The 21,873-nt window shown below is 42.6% G+C and overlaps 1 protein-coding gene across 1 annotated transcript in view; it reads right to left on the minus strand.

Moving 5' to 3' along the window:
- The window catches only part of LOC126273186 (murinoglobulin-2-like), a 261,930-nt gene that overhangs the window by 160,624 nt on the left and 79,433 nt on the right, over window positions 1-21,873 (minus strand). The window contains exon 8 of the mRNA XM_049976703.1: window positions 6,864-7,052. Coding sequence (XP_049832660.1) covers window positions 6,864-7,052 — 189 coding nt within the window. The remainder of the gene's footprint in view (window positions 1-6,863; window positions 7,053-21,873) is intronic.

Genomic DNA, 21,873 nt, shown 5'->3' on the forward strand with positions numbered 1-21,873 from the left:
TTCTAGACGTCCCAGTGCAGTTTAGAAAACTATCTCAAACACATTCTTCAGCTCTACAACACAGCTAATTTTTGATAATTGCATTAAATAAGTGGGCATAAAATTAGTTCCACATGACTTCTTCAGAAAGTGGACCATGAGTGTGAGTATTGATTGTTGTATCAAAGAAAAATCACCCGAGAAAACTGTCAGATTACAAGAAGACAGAATGGTTGGCCCCTACTTGTCTTCAGCTCAAACCCCAGGATGTGAGAAACTTACCTTTAGTGAGGAAGATGGAAGTGAAATATTATACTACATAGGTAATCACTTTAAAAATAAATGAAATAGAAGGAACAGAAAACAATAAACACATGATGGAAGGGGATGGAACAAAATAGAAGAAACATAAAAAATTATAGTATACAATATAGAGATGATAAGAAATAATGCAAAATACCAATAGATAAGGAGGAGAAATTTGCCTTTAACATGTTCTTCCAGAGGACAGTAAAAATTAAATGTACTTGGGAAAGGACGACATGGTACTGGCTACACTTTATCAAAGAAAAAGGGAATTGTATAGGATATGATGGGCCTAAACCATGTTACAATTTCAAGTGATGACAAGCTCTTGAGATGCAGAGTAAAAATAGACACATAGCTAGAAAGAAACAAAAGCAAGAAAGAAAGAAACTCATGAGGCAGGAAGCTAGAAGTGTAGTTTATGAGAATTAACTAAAAAATAAGAAAGTATGCCAGATTAAATAATGCAGTAAATTCAACATATTATAAATTGATGATTGCACACAGATGAAATGTGAAAAGTATCAATACTTGCATAAACACTAAAAAACGTTGCAGGTACAAAGAAAAAAAGAAAGGCATCTGACAACGAACCAGTTAACTATTAATAGCAGGAAAGAATTCCATTCCATCAGTAATAGCAATATGGTTGAACAGGGTAAATTAAACATAGCTATTCATAAATGTCTTCAGTACAATAAAAATTTGGAACATCTGAAAAAAATTAATCAAAAATTTATTAAACACACAAGAGAATTATGCAAGAAAATGAATATTTCTTGAATAGTTTGAACAGTTCAAGAGATGAATCATAACACATAGATTCAATTATGAAAATAATGAAATTTCAGCAATAGTGCTAGATGATGTGTACAAAACCAACAGAGGTGTGAAGAAAGCATTGGTAACAGGCAGTGACAGTATTCACAAACCTGAATAACTAGTGCAGGATGCTGCAAGAAGTACAGGAAGAGAGTCAGTGAGGTTCTGCAAGGTACCAACAGGAATGAGGAGCCATGACTCTAGTGCTGTGGCCTGAAGTGTCAGATTTCTTTGTTGAGGACCCATGGTAACAACAGCCTGGTCAAGGTGGCCCCACAGATTCTTGTCTGGGTTCCTATATGGGGAGTTTGGTAGCAAGGAGAATATGGTAAACTAATCCTGGAGTTCTTTGAACCACAAGCATACACTGCAAGATGTGCAACGCATTTCATTGTCCTGCTGGTAAATGCCATGATCTGAGGAAAAATAAACTGCATGTAGCAGTCCACAAGGATAGATGCATACTTGTGTTGATCCATTTAACACTCCCACCAGTGTCCTGGACCCTTCTAATGATTGTTGCAGGATATTTACTCCACCATTTCATGCTGTACACACCAACAACCACCAGTCCGATGGAGCATAAAACATGATTCATTGTAAAGGCCAACCATCACCACTCAGTTGCATTCGTTAGTATGGGTGGATGAACCAGGCGCCTGGTGCAGACGCCGATACGTAAGAACGTTTGCTGAATGGACGTTGGAAGACACTGTTTGTAGCCCCTTTGTTCATGTGGGCAATCAATTGCTCAGCAGTTGCACATCTACACTCCTGGAAATGGAAAAAGAACACATTGACACCGGTGTGCCAGACCCACCATACTTGCTCCGGACACTGCGAGAGGGCTGTACAAGCAATGATCACACGCACGGCACAGCGGACACACCAGGAACCGCGGTGTTGGCCGTCGAATGGCACTAGCTGCGCAGCATTTGTGCACCGCCGCCGTCAGTGTCAGCCAGTTTGCCGTGGCATACAGAGCTCCATCGCAGTCTTTAAAACTGGTAGCATGCTGCGACAGCGTGGACGTGAACCGTATGTGCAGTTGACGGACTTTGAGCGAGGGCGTATAGTGGGCATGCGGGAGGCCGGGTGGACGTACCGCTGAATTGCTCAACACGTGGGGCGTGAGGTCTCCACAGTACATCGATGTAGTCGCCAGTGGTCAGCGGAAGGTGCACGTGCCCGTCGACCTGGAAAAAGACCACAGCGATGCACGGATGCACGCCAAGACCGTAGGATCCTACGCAGTGCCGTAGGGGACCGCACCGCCACTTCCCAGCAAATTAGGGACACTGTTGCTCCTGGGGTATCGGCGAGGACCATTCGCAACCGTCTCCATGAAGCTGGGCTACGGTCCCGCACACCATTAGGCCGTCTTCGGCTCATGCCCCAACATCGTGCAGCCCGCCTCCAGTGGTGTCGCGACAGGTGTGAATGGAGGGACGAATGGAGACGTGTCGTCTTCAGCGATGAGAGTCGCTTCTGCCTTGGTGCCAATGATAGTCGTATGCGTGTTTGGCGCCATGCAGGTGAGCGCCACAATCAGGACTGCATATGACCGAGGCACACAGGGCCAACACCCGGCATCATGGTGTGGGGAGCGATCTCCTACACTGGCCGTACACCTCTGGTGATCGTCGAGGGGACACTGAATAGTGCACGGTACATCCAAACCATCACTGAACCCATCGTTCTACCATTCCTAGACCGGCAAGGGAACTTGATGTTCCAACAGGACAATGCACGTCCGCATGTATCCCGTGCCACCCAACGTGCTCTAGAAGGTGTAAGTCAACTACCCTGGCCAGCAAGATCTCCGGATCTGTCCCCCATTGAGCATGTTTGGGACTGGATGAAGCGTCGTCTCACGCGGTCTGCACGTCCAGCACGAACGCTGGTCCAACTGAGGCGCCAGGTGGAAATGGCATGGCAAGCGGTTCCACAGGACTACATCCAGCATCTCTACGATCGTCTCCATGGGAGAATAGCAGTCTGCATTGCTCCGAAAGGTGGATATACACTGTACTAGTGCCAACATTGTGCATGCTCTGTTGCCTGTGTCTATGTGCCTGTGGTTCTGTCAGTGTGATCATGTGATGTATCTGACCCCAGGAATGTGTCAATAAAGTTTCCCCTTCCTGGGACAATGAATTCACGGTGTTCTTATTTCAATTTCCAGGAGTGTATTTGCATGTACATATCTCTGCAGCCACTGTTCTCCTGTCATCTCTGTCATCTATGGCCCATGGTGCACCACAGTTGCCTATGTTGGATAACACTACTTTGCCAAGCACAGTGCACTTTACTCATGGCAGCATTCAAAACAGTTCACAAACTCAGCCATTTCAGAAATGCTTCCACCCGTGATCCAAAAGTCAATGGTCTTGCCATTTTGGGTGTAAGTTAAATTGCTCCATTTCTGCGCTATGACAATCACTGCATTGTTTCCTGCATGATTTATACATCCTTCACTGCTTGTGCTGCCACCTGCTGTCTAAATGGTTACTTCATGTTGACATTGTTAGATTGTTATCACAGTAATGTGTCTGGATCACGTACATCACAACAAAGCATACACACAAGATATAAACTACTACACATGTATCAGTCTCATTTCAGTTACCGGCTTGTATAAATTATTCAATGAGACTGTCACAATCGGCACAAAAGGACAGATCTTATTGTAATTGAGCAAAAGAAAGAAGTCAGCTATAGACATGAATAGTGCACAATGGACAACTTGTGAGTCATAAAAAAAGTCCCGAATTTAGCTGTGAGTAACACTTTGTCTGGTAATAACCATTTTGAAAAACTTAGATTTGCTAATTAAAAATATTATTATACAGAAAATAAATACATGAAAACTACAACTTTCATTAAAGTAAAACAGGACACAGGAGTGTTACAAGTTGAAAAAGGAGCCAGACAAGGAAATTCCATGGCACCAAATCTATTCTCAGCATCCCTAGAGGAAGTTACCAAATTCTTAAATGGCAAAAATGAAAAAGGTATATGTATTAATGGAATAGGTCTGAAGAACTTAATAAAGCTAGTTTGGAAGTAGACATTGAAATCGCAATTACATTATAACTAAAATAATGTATAATCAAAAAAATGAAAAGAGAACTGTACCAATCAACAATGAAGTCATAGAATCAACTGAAGATTTTTTTTAGGGCAGTTGAAGACAATGCACAGATGGCTACCGAAAGAAATAAACAGTAGTGAAAAGCGAGCCAGGAGTGCACTTGGTAAACTAGAAAGAGTTTTAAGAACTAAGTTTCAATGCTTTGCTAGCTGAAAGTTTACAATCAGTGTGTAGCCAATTAGTAGTTTCAATTTACAGTAGTGTGACATGACCACAACAATTCAAAAACTGAAGGCTACTCAGTAAGGAATGTAGAGATGCATTGAGGGAACTATTATTAACCAAACTAGACCAAAAATTAGTCACCTTCCCCAGTAGACATCATGCTGATACCATAGTTAACATGGCCACTAGCCTTCAGAATGGCCACAGTTAAGTGTGAAAGAGAGGCTGTAAGTTTCTTCAGTTATACTGTCTTCAGCTGAAGCCACTCATTGATGATTAGATCCCATAAGCTACCATCCTAGAAATTTTACACTGGGTGGTTTAGCTGGCCAGTTGAGGCATGATAGGATACCTGAGTGTTTGTCATACCAGAACTGCATGTGTGCAGCCTTACTGCCTGCTGAACATGGCTGTTGTCATCTCGAAACATGGGAGTGTCTGCAGCATACCGATTATGAATTTCTAAAATGAAAGGCAACATTGTCAGCATCAATGCTGAAATAAACAACCCAGTTCATATTTATCATAACCTGAATGAGTGGGTGCAAGTCATGGTATGTAAAACACCTTAAAAATATTGCATTAAATGCCTCTGGGGTCACCAGTACTGTCGATGCCTTTCAGCATTCAAAAAGCAGAAAACTGCAACTCCTTCGATCACCTGAAATGCCTTCTGTTATCTACAGTCAATTTTTTGGACCACTGAAGATGTGAAGTTTAACTAACACAGGTAGCAATGCCGTTTTTATGAGATACCCGACTAAAAATGTCTAGTGCAAGCAGTTTCTTCACAATGTTCACTCACAGCCTTGTTGCACTGATAACACCTATTACTGCTGAGTTTGAAACCAGTTGTTATTATGACAGTGTGACTCTCATGTCTGGTTGTGTTGGTTAGTATCTTTTTATAACCATTCTTTTTATACCATGTTACATGGCTGTGAGGCTTACCTCATACATACAATGGACAACTTCATTCATGATGTGAACATGGACACTACCAAACAGGGTAGCTCTTCCTGTCTTTATGTCCTACCTTCATGTCACTCCATCTTTCTGTACTGATACAACCAACCGGTGTGTATACACTACTTCACGTCTATGACTTACATGAGGTTGGATGGTCACATGACCACTTAATTTAAGCCTTCAGTAACTCACTTTCAGTGTTTTCCTGAAAAACTTTCGTGTCTCAGCCTAGGGATTGAACACTTCTCTCAGTAAACCATTTTATGCCCTTTTTCCTTTATCTGGAAGAAAAATATCTGACTACAGACTCCTTTTAGTGTAGCTTGTATTTTGTGGAAATGGCCTAATCTCTGCCTTCACCTCCATTCATCTTATTTTTAATATCAGACTATATAATGCAACCTCCAACAGCCTCATAAGTGCTAACTAATCTGGTGGATCTTTCTCAGATTTCCAATGTGCTCTATATATGCTCTTCATCAGAGCAGTGACATTACTAATCACTCAAAATATTTCTAGGCAAATCTTTCTGGCTTTTGTTGCACAGTTTCCTGTTCTGAAACCAGCTATGGCTGGTATGGGTCCCATACAGAACTGCTATACTCTAGATGAGGTCTTACCAAGGAACAACATAACTCTTGTTTTACCTTCTTTCAAGAGCCACTAGAGATTATCTTTACTTGGAAGAGGACTGTTTGCCTTGCAAATTTGAAGATACCAATGCTTTTTGCTATCAAATGTTATGCCTAGATACTTAAGTATTCTCCCCACTAACTTATACTTAAATGCTATCTTGGATTTTGTGTAGCAGAAATTGACAGTCTGGCCCTTCCTTACATTGGTGTTTGTTCACTTTGTGTTTAACAACTGCTTTATCAACGTAGGGTCATCCTGGAGAGCTTCATAATATGGATGTATAGCAAAATTAGGCAAATAAAATATTATTCCTTCATCAGATGAGAGACAAACTGCACATTCATACATGTGCAACTCACACATGCATGGTTACAGTCAACAGATAAATTGTGTAATGAGAGTTGTGCAGGTGTGAACATGTGTGTGTGTGTGTGTGTGTGTGTGTGTGTGTGTGTGTGTGTGTGTGTGCGTGAGAGAGAGAGAGAGAGAGAGAGAGAGAGAGAGAGAGAGAGAGAGAGAGAGAGAGATCTGATAAAGGACTTTGTCTGAGAGATGGTATTTCCCAATAGTCTACTTTTACATGTGCCTTTCCACCCCTCAGCACCTCCTCTAGGTACTGGGTGGTGATGTATCCAAATCATATCATTATTCCATTCCAGATTTTCCATTGTTTCAACTATAATATGATAGTGATTCACCCTGGGCACAAATTAAAGTAAAAATAAGTTACTAAAATAAAAGAAAATAAAGTTAAAAGGTCTGCAAACAATTTCAGTGTTAAGATATTAATAGTAATACTAATTTTGATGTTAAACTATAACAAAAATTTTACCACAAATGAAAGAAGAACAATATTCTGGTGCTGTGGAGGAACAACAAAGTCCACAAAACCATCAGAATCTGATGTGAAATTCTTACACGCAACAAGAGCTCGGTTCCACTCTCCCGCTGCTTGTACCTTCAGGCACACTTGAATTTCTTGGCCTGAAGCTGGTAAGTCATTCGGTTGTGCCACTTTGATCTGTTTAAAAAAGAAACTCCTTGTAGCAACTTTTACAAATGAATGACATTTAATTAAATGCAAAGTACACTGTAGTTTTAAAACACAACAAACTGTCTAAAGCACACAAACATTCAAAAACTATTGCTAGCATAAGCATAAAAAATTAAAGAGCTTAGAAAATTATTGTTTTCATCTAGTAATTTCCTTATAACTATCAACTTTCACATTTAGATGTGCACAACATTTGTCCATTATCACTTGTTATATTGTGTCCTTATCTTTTTCCACAGCTTTCTGCACTTGTCTGTTCTCTGTGTCCTTCTATGATTCACAAAGACAATTATTGTTTTATTGATTAATGCATAATGCACTTTAAACCCTGTGGGTTTATTTCAGCTTCTAATGAGTTAGTGCATTCTCCTACATAGCTTTTGCTTATTTCTCTGTCTGTTATGAAAACATTCTTCTATAATTACTTTTTTACATCAATTTAAAATTACTTACTTACTATAAATATTTGCAACATCACTTCCAGTATTTTTACTTTTATTTCAGAAATTAACACAGAAACACCTAACTTTTCTAATATGAGTAACTCTTGCGGAATAAGGGTTATAAATGTGAAAAACAACAACCTACTCCTCACTGCCAGTTCAGGACCATATGTCTTTATAAGTTTTTGTGAATTGTAATTCACAGCTGTAACCATTCCTCACGGATAAACTACAGTATTACCGTACTCTAACCTATTCCTAAGAACTTTACTGCCTGTGCATCTATATTCCATTAACATTTTGTGATGTGTGGAGGAGAGTACTTCTGGTACCAATGTCATTTACCCCATTTCATATATTGCTGATATCACTGAAGTTGGAAAAGTGGAAATTTCCTGTGAAGAAATTCAAATATTTTGGTCACTACATTACTGAAGAAGGAATTTTGTCTCACGAATGGAAATTTCAAACCACCACAAAAGTAAAATTCTACACAGACCTAACTTTACCATTCTGTATCAAAACAGGAAACAGTGACAATGTGATGGGCATGTTCTAATTACATTACCAGTAAACTGAACAAAATTTTAGTCCATGGAGTCACCAACAACCCAAACACAGAGCCCAAAAAACATTCAGCAGGAACCAATCATACACACAAAGAGCTGCACCAATAACAAAAACACACACACAAAATTAAAAACGTCTGGCTGTCAGAGACTACCAATGAGAGTGAATTTGAAGAAAGGTGAGGTGAATGTGAGAAGAAGCTTAAGTTAACGTATTTGAAGGGGATAAAACTTGAAAATGAGTTAAGAAATATTTGCAATGATGCCACAAGAAATCGAAATCATAACCGAAACTGCAAACTATTAAACATATGATTGGGAAAACAGGAGAGATAAAAGGCAGAAAAATGTTATAATGTGTATAACATATTTAGGAGGATAAGAATTGACAGTAACATATGGAAGTTTTATTGGCCAGAGTGGTTTACAGACATGTTCATAAAATATGCAGTTTGGACAATGTGGGTCACTAAAATTTATTCAGAAAACAAAGAAAATTTTTCTTTCTTTAGTATTTCAAGGCGAGTAGGAAATATCTAGCAACCTGTGATAGATACCAGAGCTTAAAATAAAGTAACCAAACATGTAGAGGGCTTACACAAAACATTTTGCCAAAAGAACAGAGGGAGTTTGTTGCTGTAAATTTAAATGTGCCACTAAATAAGGAGGATATACTGCGCTACATTTGTGATGGTTGATTTGTTTTCCAAATTGATAAAATTATATCCGCTCTACAAAGCATATAACAGAAATATAGTTTTCAAAATAAGATGTGGGAACATGTAAAGCAATACTTTCTGATAAAGGTACCCAATTTACTTACAAGACTTGAATAACTTTTGTTGAATTTGAAAATATCAGTCGTATTCTAATATTAATATACCCCTACCATCCAGCCAGAAATCTTGCAGGAAGATGGTTCAGAAAAATTGGGATGTTATACAGGATGCACAGTAACAAGCCTCACACAAAACAGATAGAACAAATTACTAGCTTTGAAAACATTTTAAACAGCCTGCAACATATTTCTACTGGTTTTTCTCCTATGGAATTTTATACAATAAAAAAACATCTAACCTGGCAAATGAGTTGATTGAATTTCCAGCCTACAAGAGCTTAACTCCACAAGAAAGAGAAGAAGTTGGAAGAAAAATAGTGAGAAACAGTGGAATATCAGAAAACAAAGGCATGATAGGAAGTTGAAAGCAACCCAGTTTGAAGTAAGTAATCCAGTTCTAGTCAAAACAGATGAGTAATCTATATAATCTATATCCTATGTGTGAGGAGTTGAAGAAATTCTTTGGTATTTATATTGGGCCCTTCAAAGTACTTCATGATCCTCATCTAAAAGCTTACAGACTCATCGATCCAAAATCGCTGTAGCATATATTTCCATTCTCGTTTTCTATAAAACGTCTTTCCTCTTCTACTCTGTCTGTCAAAATTATCTCCCACTATCATCAGTATCCATTCTTCTTGAATTAGTAATTGTGAGAAACTACTTTGTCAATCACATGACTTACACCAGGCTTACAGTACAGGACTTAAAAAATGTTTGTGATTATTACACAAATCTCTTATTCATGACCTACAATGCCATATTTTTACATTTACCGACTTATGGATCCACCTGATTTTGCTGAAACAATTATCTCTTTGTTCTACAATGAGTGCATATTTTACAAATGAAAAAGTTATCCTGTGAAACATATGATTCAGCTGGCATATCCTCTTGTAACTCCACAGGTGTACGCTGTGTTTGTGTTCATATGTCATCTAATTTATACATCACCTAATCATACTGGGAAAAAGCCTTTCCACTGTCAACCATTTTATTCTATGAAACAGTTTATGCTCAATTATCTGCTTTGTCAGTCATCAATATTTCAACTCTGTCATGTGACTTCTCTTACCATGGTATTTTTGCAGCACACCATGTCACAGATATTTGACATTGGAAAATGAATGACAGTAGATGTAATATAGTGGCACATATTGTAAATATAAGGAGTAGGACAACTATCAGTGTAGAATTTTGAAAACGAATTGTGGACCTGGCTATTTCTTTGTCAAACTTATGTTCATTAGATCAGTTATCAATGCTCACATCAAATGTTATGAATAGGGAATTGCACATTTATAAACCTAACTGTTATGTACTTAGCAAGCATCTGAATGTCCTATGATAAAATGAAACGAAGTGTTTGGTTGGGAGGGGGAGTAGGGCTGATCAGAAATCTATGCTTTCACCAGCCTAATACCACTCGAACAAGCAACTGGCATTATAATATCAGACGTAAAAGTTACTGAGATAAAATTGAAATGTGTGTAAAGAAAAATTTGTACCATTTGACTCTTGCAAAATATATTTATGGTTTAGCCATTATTAATCTGATAGATTAGATTAGATTAATACTTGTTCCCTAGATCATGAATACGACACTTCATAATGATGTGGAACGTGTCAGGTTAATGAAAGATGTCTGTACACGATATTACATTACACAAAATATTGCATGACACTAATGTTTAAGTTAGTTTTTTTTCCCTCCCTTAATTTATATCTAAAAATTCAGCCAATGAGTAGAAAGTGTTGTCATCTAGAAATTCTTTTAATTTATTTTTAAATGTTGGTTGATTATCTGTCAGGCTTTTGATGGTGTTTGGTAGGTGAGCAAAGACTTTTGTGGCAGCATATTTTACCCCTTTCTGTGCCAAAGTCAGATTTAACCTTGCATAGTGAAGATCATCCTTTCTCCTGGTGTTATAGCTATGCACACTGCTATTACTTTTATTACTTTTGAACTGGGTTGGATTATTAACAACAAATTCCATAAGTGAAATATATATATATATATATATATATATATATATATATATATATATATATATATATATATATATATATATATATATAGACGAAAGTATGTGGGTTTTAAGGGAGAGGGTAAGGAGTCATTCCAATCCCGGGAGTGGAAAGACTTCCCTTAGGGGAAAAAAAAGGACAGGTGTACACTCGCGCACACACACACACACACACACACATATCCATCCGCACATACACAGACACAAGCAGACATATTTAAAGGCAAAGAGTAAGAGCAGAGATGTCAGTCGAGGCGGAAGTACAGAGGCAAAGAAGTTGTTGAAAGACAGGTGAGGTATGAGCGGCGGCAACTTGAAATTAGCGGAGGTTGAGGCCTGGCGGATATAGAGAAGAGAGGATATACTGAAGGGCGAGTTCCCATCTCCGGAGTTCGGATAGGTTGGTGTTGGTGGGAAGTATCCAGATAACTCGGACGGTGTAACACTGTGCCAAGATGTGCTGGCCGTGCATCAAGGCATGTTTAGCCACATGGTGATCCTCATTACCAACAAACACTGTCTGCCTGTGTCCATTCATGCGAATGGACAGTTTGTTGCTGGTCATTCCCACATAGAAAGCGTCACAGTGCAGGCAGGTCAGTTGGTAAATCACGTGGGTGCTTTCACACGTGGCTCTCCCTTTGATCGTGTACACCTTCCGGGTTACAGGACTGGAGTAGGTGGTGGTGGGAGGGTGCATAGGACAGGTTTTACACCGGGGGCGGTTGCAAGGGTAGGAGCCAGAGGGTAGGGAAGGTGGTTTGGGGATTTCATAGGGATGAACCAAGAGGTTACGAAGGTTAGGTGGACGGCGGAAAGACACTCTTGGTGGAGTGGGGAGGATTTCATTAAGGATGGATCTCATTTCGGGGCAGGATTTTAGGAAGTCGTATCCCTGCTGGAGAGCCACATTCAAGGTCTGATCCAGTCCCGGGAAGTATTCTGTCACAAGTGGGGCACTTTTGGGGTTCTTCTGTGAGAGGTTCTGGGTTTGAGGGGATGAGGAGGTGGCTCTGGTTATCTGCTTCTGTACCAGGTTGGGAGGGTAGTTGCGGGATGCGAAAGCTGTTTTCAGGTTGTTGGTGTAATGGTTGAGGGATTCAGGACTGGAGCAGATTCGTTTGCCACGAAGGCCTAGGCTGTAGGGACGTGACCGTTTGATATGGAATGGGTGGCAGCTGTCATAATGGAGGTACTGTTGCTTGTTGGTGGGTTTGATGTGGACTGATGTGTGCAGCTGGCCATTGGACAGATGGAGGTCAACGTCTAGGAAAGTGGCATGAGATTTGGAGTAGGACCAGGTGAATCTGATGGAACCAAAGGAGTTGAGGTTGGAGAGGAAATTCTGTAGTTGTTCTTTACTGTGAGTCCAATCATGAAGATGTCATCAATAAATCTGTACCAAACTTTGGGTTGGCAGGCTTGGGTAACCAAGAAGGCTTCCTCTAAGCGACCCATAAATAGGTTGGCATACGAGGGGGCCATCCTGGTACCCATGGCTGTTCCCTTTAATTGTTGGTATGTCTGGCCTTCAAAAGTGAAGAAGTTGTGGGTCAGGATGAAGCTGGCTAAGGTGACGAGGAAAGAGGTTTTAGGTAGGGTGGCAGGTGATCGGCGTGAAAGGAAGTGCTCCATTGCAGCGAGGCCCTGGACGTGCGGGATATTCGTGTATAGGGAAGTGGCATCAATGGTTACAAGGATGGTTTCCGGGATAACAGACTGGGTACGGATTCCAGGCGTTCGAGAAAGTGGTTGGTGTCTTTGATGAAGGATGGGAGACTGCATGTAATGGGTTGAAGGTGTTGATCTACGTAGGCAGAGATACGTTCTGTGGGGGCTTGGTAACCAGCTACAATGGGGCGGCCAGGATGTTTGGGATTGTGGATTTTGGGAAGTAGGTAGAAGGTAGGAGTGCGAGGTGTCGGTGGGGTGAGGAGTTTGATGGAGTCAGGTGAAAGGTTTTGTAGGGGGCCTAAGGTTCTGAGGATTCCTTGAAGCTCTGCCTGGACATCAGGAATGGGATGACCTTGGCAAACTTTGTATGTAGAGTTGTCTGAAAGCTGACGCAGTCCCTCAGCCACATACTCCCGATGATCAAGTACCACGGTCGTGGAACCCTTGTCAGCCGGAAGAATGATGATGGATCGGTCAGCTTTCAGATCACGGATAGCCTGGGCTTCGGCTGTGGTGATGTTGGGAGTAGGATTAAGGTTTTTCAAGAATGATTGAGAGGCAAGGCTGAAAGTGAGAAATTCCTGGAAGGTTTGGAGAGGGTGATTTTGAGGAAGAGGAGGTGGGTCCCGCTGTGATGGAGGACGGAACTGTTGCAGGCAGGGTTCAATTTGGATAGTGTCTTGGGGAGTTGGATCATTAGGAGTGGGATCAGGATTGTTTTTCTTCGTGGCAAAGTGATATTTCCAGCAGAGACTACGAGTGTAGGACAGTAAATCTTTGACAAGGGCAGTTTGGTTGAACCTGGGAGTGGGGCTGGTGAGGCCTTTGGATAGGACAGAGGTTTCGGATTGGGAGAGGGGTTTGGAGGAAAGGTTAACTACTGAATTGGGGTGTTGTGGTTCCAGATTGTGTTGAGTAGAATTTTGAGGTGTTGGGGGGAGTGGAGCTGGAAGTGGGAGATTGAGTAGATGGGAGAGACTGGGTCTGTGTGCAATGAGAGGAGGTTGAGGTTTGTTGGAAAGGTTGTGGAGGGTGAGTGAGTTGCCTTTCCGGAGGTGGGAAACCAGGAGATTGGATAGTTTTTTGAGGTGGAGGGTGGCATGTTGCTCTAATTTGCGGTTGGCCTGTAGGAGGATGCTATGTACAGCCGGTGTGGATGTGGGAGAGGAAAGATTGAGGACTTTGATTTGGGATAGGAGTTGACGGGTGTGTTCATTGGCCGAGTCGATGTATAGGTGAAGGATTAGGCGGGTGAGGGCTATGGATTGTGCTGTTTGGAACTGGTATAAGGACTGATGGAAAGAAGGATTGCAGCCAGAGATGGGAACTTTAAGTGTGAGGCCTTTGGGAGTAATGCCAAATGTCAGACAAGCGTGAGTAAATAAAATATGGGAGCGTAATCTGGCTAGGGTGAAGGCATGTTTGCGGAGGGAATGTAAATAAAATTTAATGGGGTCGTTGTAGGGATGTTGTGAGGTTGACATGGTATTAGTAGGTGGAAAGGGTAATATGAGGTTAAAGTGAAAGTAAATAGAGATTTGTATAGGGAGAGATAAAGGTGTGAAAAAAGTCGAAAAAGTGTTGGTTTGAGATGAGCTATGTTGATCATGTGCTGAACTTAGGTTGGTGAACAACAATGGGTGCAAAGGTTGGGTAGTTATGTTGTCTCCAGATCACGTTAAAGGGTGGGGAAGTTCAAGAAAATTTTGAAATTTTTTTTTCTCGAAAAAAAAAATTCGAAAAAAGTTTCGAAAAAATAATTTCCGAAAAAACAAAATTCGAAAAAAATTTTCGAATAAAATCTCGAAGAAGGTAATCCCATTCCTGATGTCCAGGCAGAGCTTCAAGGAATCCTCAGAACCTTAGGCCCCCTACAAAACCTTTCACCTGACTCCATCAAACTCCTCACCCCACTGACACCTCGCACTCCTACCTTCTACCTACTTCCTAAAATCCACAAACCCAAACATCATGGCCGCCCCATTGTAGCTGGTTACCAAGCCCCCACAGGACGTATCTCTGCCTACGTAGATCAACACCTTCAACCCATTACATGCAGTCTCCCATCCTTCATCAAAGACACCAACCACTTTCTCGAACGCCTGGAATCCGTACCCAATCTGTTACCCCCGGAAACCATCCTTGTAACCATTGATGCCACTTCCCTATACACGAATATCCCGCACGTCCAGGGCCTCGCTGCAATGGAGCACTTCCTTTCACGCCGATCACCTGCCACCCTACCTAAAACCTCTTTCCTCGTCACCTTAGCCAGCTTCATCCTGACACACAATTTCTTCACTTTTGAAGGCCAGACATACCAACAATTAAAGGGAACAGCCATGGGTACCAGGATGGCCCCCTCGTGTGCCAACCTATTTATGGGTCGCTTAGAGGAAGCCTTCTTGGTTACTCAAGCCTGCCAACCCAAAGTTTGGTACAGATTTATTGATGACATCTTCATGATCTGGATTCACAGTGAAGAACAACTCCAGAATTTCCTCTCCAACCTCATCTCCTTTGGTTCCATCAGATTCACCTGGTCCTACTCCAAATCCCATGCCACTTTCCTTGACGTTGACCTCCACCTGTCCAATGGCCAGCTTCACACATCCGTCCACATCAAACCCACCAACAAGCAACAGTACCTCCATTATGACATCTGCCACCCATTCCATATCAAACGGTCCCTTCCCTACAGCCTAGGCCTTTGTGGCAAACGAATCTGCTCCAGTCCTGAATCCCTGAACCATTACACCAACAACCTGAAAACAGCTTTCGCATCCCGCAACTACCCTCCCGACCTGGTACAGAAGCAGATAACCAGAGCCACTTCCTCATCCCCTCAAACCCAGAACCTCTCACAGAACAACCCCAAAAGTGCCCCACATGTGACAGGATACTTCCCGGGACTGGATCAGACTCTGAATGTGGCTCTCCTTCATGAAATCCTCCCCACTCCACCAAGAGTGTCTTTCCGCCGTCCACCTAACCTTCGTAACCTCTTGGTTCATCCCTATGAAATCCCCAAACCAGCTTTCCTACCCTCTGGCTCCTACCCTTGCAACCGCCCCCGGTGTAAAACCTGTCCTATGCACCCTCCCACCACCACCTACTCCAGTCCTGTAACCCGGAAGGTGTACACGATCAAAGGCAGAGCCACGTGTGAAAGCACCCACGTGATTTACCAACTGACCTGCCTACACTGTGACGCTTTCTATGTGGGAATGACCAGCAACAAACTGTCCATTCGCATGAATGGACACAGGCAGACAGTGTTTGTTGGTAATGAGGATCACCCTGTGGCTAAACATGCCTTGGTGCACGGCCAGCACATCTTGGCACAGTGTTACACCGTCCGAGTTATCTGGATACTTCCCACCAACACCAACCTATCCGAACTCCGGAGATGGTAACTCGCCCTTCAGTATATCCTCTCTTCTCGATATCCGCCAGGCCTCAATCTCCGCTAATTTCAAGTTGCCGCCACTCATACCTCACCTGCCTTTCAACAACATCTTTGCCTCTGCACTTCCGCCTCGACTTACATCTCTGCCCTTACTCTTTGCCTTTAAATATGTCTGCTTGTGTCTGTGTATGTATGGATGGATGTGTGTGTGTGTGTGTGTGTGTGTGTGTGTGTGTGTGTGTGTGTGTGTGTGTGTGTGTGTGTGTGTGTGTGTGTGCGCGCGTGCACGCGCGCGAGTATATACCTATCATTTTTTCCCCCTAAGGTAAGTCTTTCCGCTCCCAGGATTGGAATGACTCCTTACCCTCTCCCTTAAAACCCACATCCTTTCATCTTTCCTTTCCTTCCCTCTTTCCTGACGAAGCAGCCGACGGTTGCGAAAGCTCGTAATTCTGTGTGTGTGTTTTGTTCATGTGCCTGTCTGCCGGCGCTTTCCCGCTTGGTAAGTCTTGGAATCTTTGTTTTTAATATATTTTTCCCATGTGGAAGTTTCTTTCTATTTTATTTACAATATGTATATATTGTTATACATTATCAGTGATGTAAAAATGTAAGCTAAAGGATTAGAAAAACAAGTGATAATGAATGTTAATACTTTGACATGTGTACATTTACTGTACACAATGTAATCTTACGGGATCAAATAAAATTCAATTCAATTCAATTCAGTTAAATTCAATGAGAGTCATTATTTTTGAAAGATAATCTCAGTAAGACTGTGTTACGAATGTTATTGGAAGATGATGTTACTCATGTTAATATGTATGTACTGAAAAAAATGTACATTACTGTGAGGAAACAATGATGTATAATGAGATATTGTATAATGAAGTTATGAGGAAGGTGTGAAATACATTCATCTTCTCTTCTTGAACATGCAACATAGCTGACAAAATGTATGTACCTATTATTGAGGCAGTAATGTTGAAAGCAACCTATAAATTCAGTTTCTCTTATGTCCATGAATAAAATAAGCGCAATAAGAGCATTAAATTTATGTGAGAAATTTTGCTTGTACATTCAACTGAAACAAAGATATTTAACATGGAAGTGTTTGAAATAGTTCAAGATCAAGCTCTGAATGCAGGAAATGGATCAAATAAAAACACTATAACAGAAAGAAAACCAATAAATGACAAATATGTTACAATTGATAAATAAATTTCAATTATAAACTGCATGTTTACTCCTTTGTCAGAGAGGAGAGAGGGGAAAAAGGGAAGAAGGGAAAGTGGATTCAGTTACTCACAACCCAGGTTATTAAGCAACAGGGAAAGGTAAACAGGGAGGGTAGCGAGGATGGAGGCATGGTTGTCAGGGGGAAGCCAAAGATATTCTACTGTAAGTACTGTGCCAGCTTCAAACCAAAGAGGATGCATACAGAAGTAAAGAGGTATATAGTATAAAGATAACCACACCTATATAGGGTGAAAAGATGTGTGAACGGCTAAAGAGGAAAGGGAAAAAGGAGGAGACTGAAGAGTAAGGTTGGTTAACGTAGGTTCAGTCCAGGGGGATGGAGGGATGAAAGGATGTGTTGGAGTGCAAGTTCCCATCTCTGCAGTTCCGAGGGACTGGTGTAGGATGGGAGAAGCCAAATGGCACATACGGTGTAGCAGGTTCCTAGGTCCCTAGAATTATGCTGGAGGGCATGGTCTGCTACTGGGTATTGGACATCTCCTAGGCGGCGGTTAGTCTGTGCCTATTTCTGCGCTCAGCCAGTTTAGTTGTCGTCATACCAATGTAAGAGGCTGTGCAGTGCAGGCATGACAGCTAATAAATGACATGTGTTGTTTCACATGAGGCCCTTCCTTGAATTGTGTATGTTTTACCAGTAGCAGGGCTGGAGTAGGTGATTGTTGGGGGGATGCATGGGGCAGGTTTTGCAGTGGGGTGGGTTACAGGGGTAGGAACCACTGGGTAGAGAAGGTGGTCTGGGAATACTGTAGGATTTGACAAGGATGTTATGGAGGTTAGGGGGCGACAAAAGGCAACTCTGAGTGGTTTGGGGAGAATATTGTCAAGGGTGATATCATTTCAAGACTTGACTTGAGAAAATCATATCCGTGGCAGAATAATTTGTTGATGTATTCAAGGCCAGGATAATATAGGGTGACAAGGGGGATGCTTCTGAGTGGTCTGGGGGTAGGAAGATTGTTGTTGGACGGGGAGGAAGGTATTGATTGGTAGATCTATTTGTCGACAAGGTCTGCAGGATAGTTGCGGGAGAGGAAAGCACTCGTCAGGTTATTGGAGTAATTGTTGGGCGATTCGTCACTGGATTAGATACATTTGCCATGAAGACCATGTAGGGAAGGGAGTGTTTGATGTGGAATGGATGGCAGCTGTCAGAGTAAAGGTACTGTTGTTTGTCTGTGGGTTTGATGTGGACACAGGTGTGGGTGTGAGCGTCAACAAGATGAAGGGCAAAAAATTAATGAGTGTTTCTTCACCATGAGTCCAGCCCAGAAAGATGTCATCTATAAACCTATACCAGGCCAGGGGAAGCAGCTGTTGGGTCTTCAGGAAAGCCTCCTCCATGCGGCCCATGAAGCGTTTGGCATAGGACGGAGCCATCCTGGTTCCCATGGCCATTCCCCTGATTTATTTGTAGGTCTGGCATTCAAAAGTGAAGTAATTATGGGTGAGGATGAAGTTAGTAATTGTGATAAGGAACAAGGTTTTTGCAAGATCTTCAAGGGTAAAGAGGCCATGGGTATGTGGGATGTTTGTGTAAAGAGATGTAGCTCCTATGGTGACAAGAAAGGTTTCAGGTGGGAGGGGAGTGGGAATGGATTTGAGGCGTTCTTGGAAGTGGTTTGTGTCTTTGATGTAGGATGGGAGTCTGTGGGTGATAGGATGGAGGTGTTGGTCTACCAGGGCGGAGATAAGTTGTGTTAGGGTTTTGAAGCCTGCCACAATGAGACAGTCAGGATGGTTCTCTTTGTGGATTTTGGGTAATATGTAGAAGGTAGGGGTACGTGGCTCAGGTGGAGCGAGTAGGTCTATGGAAGCCGTTGTGGGGCCTTGTGAGGGACCTTGGATTTTTAGGATTTTCTGCAGCTCAGTCTGGATGGAGGGAATGGGAAACATCCGATTCCCTGTAACAGCTGTAGCCCCTAATCCTATACCACATTATTTACATTCATTCCGGAAACATGCATTCAGTGTAGCCAAACTGCAATCCCACATACTTTTCCTCCGGTCCTGTTTAACCTTTGGAATTACCCCTAAAGGACCTACCTTAAAAGTTCCCATCTCTGTTTGCAATCCCTCCTTCCACCAATCTCTCCTGGACTTCCAGAACCTTGAATCCTTAGCCCTTACCCAACCTGTCCTGAATCTCTACACTAGTTCGTGTAACCACCACTCCCAACAGCTCCTATCTCTCTTCAAAGTCATATACCTCTCAAACACCTGCAGGAACATCATTCTAGAAGCCAGCTGTAAACTTGAGTTCCATGCCACACACCACATGAAAAAACTATCCACAATGCTAGTGCAACACCTAAGAAGTGGGGTCCCTCTCCCTATCCTTCACAAACACCAACCACAACAGCACCTTCAACAAACCCCCCTCAAAGCCAACAAACCTAGCCTAGCCACCCTACTCAATCTCCCCATCTCAGCACATACCCCACACAGACCAAATCTCAACTATAACCACAGTCAAATGCCACATATCACCAGTCCCAATTCAGTTCTAAACCTCTCCTCCAGATCCCTCTCTCCTCCAGAGACATCTGTTCTATAAAAAGGCTTAACCTTTTGCCCCACACCTAAATTCAACCACACAGCTCTGGTTAAAGATCTCCTCTATTTCACCCGGAACCTCAAGTGGAAATATCACTTCACCACCAAAACAGAGCCACCAAATACTAGACCCAGTGTTGAACCGTGTCTAGAACAGTTCCGATCGCCTTCTCAAATGGACCCGCCTCCCCTCCCCCAAAACCATGCCTTGGAGATATTTCAGGAATTCCTCACATCCAGTGTTGCCTCCCAGTCCTTCTTGAAGAACATCCCGACAACCCCTAACATCAACCCAGCTGAATCACGTGCCATTAAGGAGCTGAAAAGAGACCGCTCAATTGTCGTCCTCCCGGTTGATAAAGGCTCCACAACTGTGGTACTTGACCGTGTAGAGTATGTGGCAGAAGGACTGTGTCAACCCTCCGACACCTCAACCTACAAAGCTGTTACCCAGGATCCCATTCCCTCCATCCAGACTGAGCTGCAGAAAATCCTAAAAATCCAAGGTCCCTCACAAGGCCCCACAATTGCTTCCAAAGACCTACTCGCTCCACCTGAGCCATGTACCCCTACCTTCTACATATTACCCAAAATCCACAAAGAGAACCATCCTGACTGTCCCATTGTGGCAGGCTTCAAAGCCCTAACAGAACGTATCTCCGCCCTGGTAGACCAACACCTCCAACCTATCACCCACAGACTCCCATCCTACATCAAAGACACAAACCACTTCCAAGAACGCCTCAAATCCATTCCCACTCCCCTCCCAACTGAAACCTTTCTTGTCACCATAGGTGCTACATCCCTTTACACAAATATCCCACATACCCATGGTCTCTCTACCCTAGAACACTACCTCCCCCAAATGCCCACCCGAAGATCTTGCAAAAACCTTGTTCCTTATCACACTTACCAACTTCATCCTCACCCATAATTACTTCACTTTTGATGGCCAGACCTACAAACAAATCAGGGGAATGGCCATGGGAACCAGGATGGCTTCGTCCTATGCCAAACTCTTCATGGGCCACATGGAGGAGGCTTTCCTGAAGACCCAAAAGCTGCTTCCCCTGACCTGGTATAGGTTTATAGATGACATCTTTGTGGTCCGGACTCATGGTGAAGAAACACTCCTTAATTTCCTCCATAACCTCAACTCCTTTTCGAATCTGAATTTCACCTGGTCCTTCTCCAAAACCTGGTCCTTCCTGGATGTTGACCTTCATCTTGTTGAAGCTCACATCCACACCTCTGTACATATCAAACCCACAAACAAACAACAGTACCTTCACTTTGATAGCTGCCATCCATTCCACATCAAACGCTCCCTTCCCTACAGCCGAGGTATTCATGGCAAACATATCTGCTCCACTGACGAATCCCTCAACAATTACACCAATAACTTGACTAGTGCTTTCCTCTCCCACAACTATCCTGCAGACCTTGTCCACAAACAGATCTCCCGAGCAATACATTCCTCCCCGTCCAACAACAATGTTCCTACCCCCAGACTACTCAGAAGCATCCCCCTTGTCACGCAATATTAGCCTGGCCTCGAATACATCAACAAATTACTACACCAGGGATATGACTTTCTCAAGTCAACCCCTGAAATGAGATCACTCCTTGACAAAATTCTCCCCACACCACCCAGAGTTGCCTTTTGTCGCCCCCCTAACCTCCGTAACATCCTTGTTAAACCCTACAATATTCCCAGACTACCTTCTCTACCCAGCGGTTCCTACCCGTGAAACTGACCCTGCTGCAAAACCTGCCCCATGCATCCCCCCACAACCACCTACTCCAGCCCCACTACTGGTAAAACATACACAATTCAAGGCAGGGCCATGTGCGAAACTACACATGTCATTTATCAGCTGACATGCCTGCACTGCACAGCCTCTTACATTGGAATGACGACAACTAAACTGGCTGAGCGCAGGAATAGGCACAGACTAATTGCCACCTAGGAGATGTCCAATACCCAGTAGTGGAGCATGCCCTCCAGCATAATT

This window comes from Schistocerca gregaria, chromosome 5 (assembly GCF_023897955.1).
Source record: "Schistocerca gregaria isolate iqSchGreg1 chromosome 5, iqSchGreg1.2, whole genome shotgun sequence".
Classification (NCBI taxonomy): domain Eukaryota; kingdom Metazoa; phylum Arthropoda; class Insecta; order Orthoptera; family Acrididae; genus Schistocerca; species Schistocerca gregaria.